The sequence below is a fragment of the Sinocyclocheilus anshuiensis genome, unplaced genomic scaffold, assembly GCF_001515605.1.
Source record: "Sinocyclocheilus anshuiensis isolate Anshui unplaced genomic scaffold, SAMN03320099.WGS_v1.1 scaffold640, whole genome shotgun sequence".
NCBI lineage: Eukaryota > Metazoa > Chordata > Actinopteri > Cypriniformes > Cyprinidae > Sinocyclocheilus > Sinocyclocheilus anshuiensis.
The window spans coordinates 669,084-672,286 of record NW_015554127.1 but is presented as its reverse complement, the minus strand read 5'-3'; the positions used below and the strand labels follow the sequence as shown (position 1 = coordinate 672,286).

The 3,203-nt window shown below is 39.8% G+C and overlaps 1 protein-coding gene across 1 annotated transcript in view; it reads right to left on the bottom strand.

Annotated features, from left to right (window-relative positions):
• Positions 1-3,203, bottom strand: part of LOC107670183 (cohesin subunit SA-2) — a 30,037-nt gene that overhangs the window by 3,347 nt on the left and 23,487 nt on the right. Inside the window, exons 30-32 of the mRNA XM_016462703.1 lie at positions 2,316-2,547; positions 1,960-2,073; positions 1,714-1,840 (exon numbers count right to left, since the gene is read on the bottom strand). Of these exons, the coding sequence (XP_016318189.1) occupies positions 1,714-1,840; positions 1,960-2,073; positions 2,316-2,547 (473 nt within the window). The remainder of the gene's footprint in view (positions 1-1,713; positions 1,841-1,959; positions 2,074-2,315; positions 2,548-3,203) is intronic.

Genomic DNA, 3,203 nt, shown 5'->3' with positions numbered 1-3,203 from the left:
TGCGGTGCGGTGGTTAGCGTGACACAGCGCAAAACCAGACTTCTTTTTTTCCTCAATGGAAAGCATATTTACATTGTTTGAATCGTTCCCTGTCCCCTGTATAATGCACTACATGCCATTCACTGTTCAGAAAATACTAATTCTGTGGACAAGTGACCGATTTCAGCCGCGGCTTCAGTGTCTATTTTATAGTGTAGGGGGGTGGGCGCTTCGGGTTCTAGAGCATTTGATTGGACAGAAAGTTTGATGAGAAGCTGAAGTACGATGTGACGTCAAAAAAATCATCGTTGAGCCATTTGGCGGAAGTGACGAACTGCAAGCTTTGAATGCTTCTAAATCTTCTAAATGCGAATTTTGTCACTGTTTTGGCGCACACTGTGTGCGGTGCGGTGGTTAGCGTGACACAGCACGAAACCAGACTTCTTTTTTTCCTCAATGGAAAGCATATTTACACTGTTTGAATCGTTCCCTGTCCCCATTCACTGTACAGAAAATACTAATTCTGTGGACAAGTGACCGATTTCAGCCGCGGCTTCAGTGTCTATTTTATAGTGTAGGGGGGTGGGCGCTTCGGGTTCTAGAGCATTTGATTGGACAGAAAGTTTGATGAGAAGCTGAAGTACGATGTGACGTCAAAAAAATCATCGTTGAGCCATTTGGCGGAAGTGACGAACTGCAAGCTTTGAATGCTTCTAAATCTTCTAAATGCGAATTTTGTCACTGTTTTGGAGCACACTGCCTTATAGATAACCTTAAGACTAACATATTGACACTAACACCCAAAAAACTTTTAATTTTGATTTCATGGGGACTTTAAGCAATATCAAAAGAGCAAGAGCAATTCTCAACATTATTTATGCAATTCAGATGCAGTTTCTGTGCCACCACTGCAGAGGCAAAGATGAATTTAGTTGTTAGTGATTTAATTTGATTGGTAACAGCTCTAGCGTCTAACTATTCTAATAGTATTTAATGATTTAAAATAAGACATTTCTTGGGCAGTAAATGTGGATCTTTCAGAAGAATTTGAGTAGTGGTGGTCTGGTCTTGATCTTGTCTTGGTCTCAACACACACTGGTCTTGGTCTCGGATTAGGTGGTCTTGGCTACAACACTAATACATACACAGAACTGTTCAAAAGCAGGGGTAAGAAAGAATTTTGTTTTGAAAGAATTTAATTCTTTATTAACCTTCATTCAGCAATGATGCCATAAATTGATCACAAGTGACAGTAAAGATTCGGTTTCTTCTGTTTTGTTTTTTTTATTTCATAAAGATGCTGAAAAGAATCCTGAAAAGTTTGGTCACCAAAATATATTTAGCAGCCCAACTGCTTTCAACATTAATAAGATAATAAAAATGAATGTTTCTTGAGCAGCAAATCAGCATATTAGACTGGTATCTGAAGGATCATGTGACACTGAAGACTGGAGTAATGATGCTTTAAATCACAGAAATAAATTACATTTTGAAATATATCAAAATAGAAAACAGCTATTTTAAATTGCAATAATATTTCACAATATTACTGTTTTTACTATATTTTTGATAAAACCAACGCAGTCTTGGTGATCATTACAGACTTCTTTAAAAAAAAAAAAAATCGTGCATACCCCAAACTTTTGAACAGTAATATAAATTGTTATTTACACGAAAGTCTACTCCTAGAGACCAAAATCATAAAGACAATTGGTATTAGCATAAGCTTATTACCAGATCGATATCCATGGTGTCAAAGTCCATGCCTTCATTGAGATCCTCAATTCGGCCTTCTGATGACATCATCACATCTTCCACAATGGGTTCCTCATCATCCTCCATAAGGCCTGTTCCTCGACGACTGCAAGCATTGAAAGACCAAAGGCACCATATTTGTAAAAAAAAAAAAAAACATGTTTTTGTGTGCATTCAAACTGCATCTACCCACTGAACATGAAGTGCACTGTAAAGTTCCCTTACATGGCATGCTGAAGGTTGCTCCTTAATTTGGCATAGTTCATAGCTCTCTCCTGCTGCTGTCTGGCCACCTCCTCTTGCTGCTGTCTCTGTGCTAGCATCCAGGTGACTTGTGTGCTGTTAAACAATAACATCACACCTCACTATATTTCTTCAGTCCCAAACTACACTAAGCAGCACACATGCTTTGACGAGAACGGAAACGGCGGTGTAGAATAAAGGTAAAATATGTGAAAATAATGTTGTTTTTTTAAAAACTAAGCATAAACACATGCTACTCTGCACCCCATAAATACAATCAAGCCTTTCGAAAAAAGCTGATCAGCCACCCCTTTAAGCTTGAGTATCAGTGCTCTTACTTGTAGTCCATGGGTGTTTGGTGGTGTTGTGGCTGAGGGGTCTGAGGGTGTGTGTGCTGCTGTTGCTGATCGGGGGTCATGGTGTACACCCCCATGTAGCTCTCCTCAGGACGCAGGCGTTTGGGCTCTCTCATGATGGTGGAGGTGAGGTGGGGTGAAGGCATCATGATGGGCGTCTGCATGCTCTGCTCACGGCTCATCCATACTTCACTGCTGCTGCTGCTGCTCTCCTCTGGACATGCAACAGACAGCAGGACAAGCATTAAAGTCACGATAAATTGGAAACAGTGACAGATCTTTTCTTATGTATTTTGATGTACATTTGAGTGTAATTGATTATAGAGAAAGAAAAAATGTAAGGCAGGGACTTTGTTCGGTGCATCGACTGTTGATTGGATTTTTGTGACATGCCCACTGTATTAAAAATGCAGATGAACATGAGTTTGCAGGGGTGGGATTAAAGCGATAGTTCACCCAAAAATTTAAATTCTGTCATTTACAGTTTCTGGTCCCTATTTTTCTGGTATTTTTGTCTATACTAGTGCTGTGTTTGATACATCGATACGCCGATGTATCGTCACAGAGATTTGACGATACGAGTATCGATACAGCTGTCCCTGTATCGATATTGTGGCACGTGTGCAGCAGTGGACCGCGCTTAATTTGAATACAAGAACAATGTTTAAAACGGAGTAGAAAAGTGCAAGGTTTCTAAAAAATAATGAATAGAGCATAATATATAGGCTACAACAAGGTTTAATCTGGCTGCAGAGGAACACAACCGGGGTTGCCTGATATAAAGAGACGTAATCCCCAAAACAGAGCTTCCCACTTGCGCAATACGGAAATATCTGCTAAGTGTGCTACTTATCTTTGTCAACCTGGCAA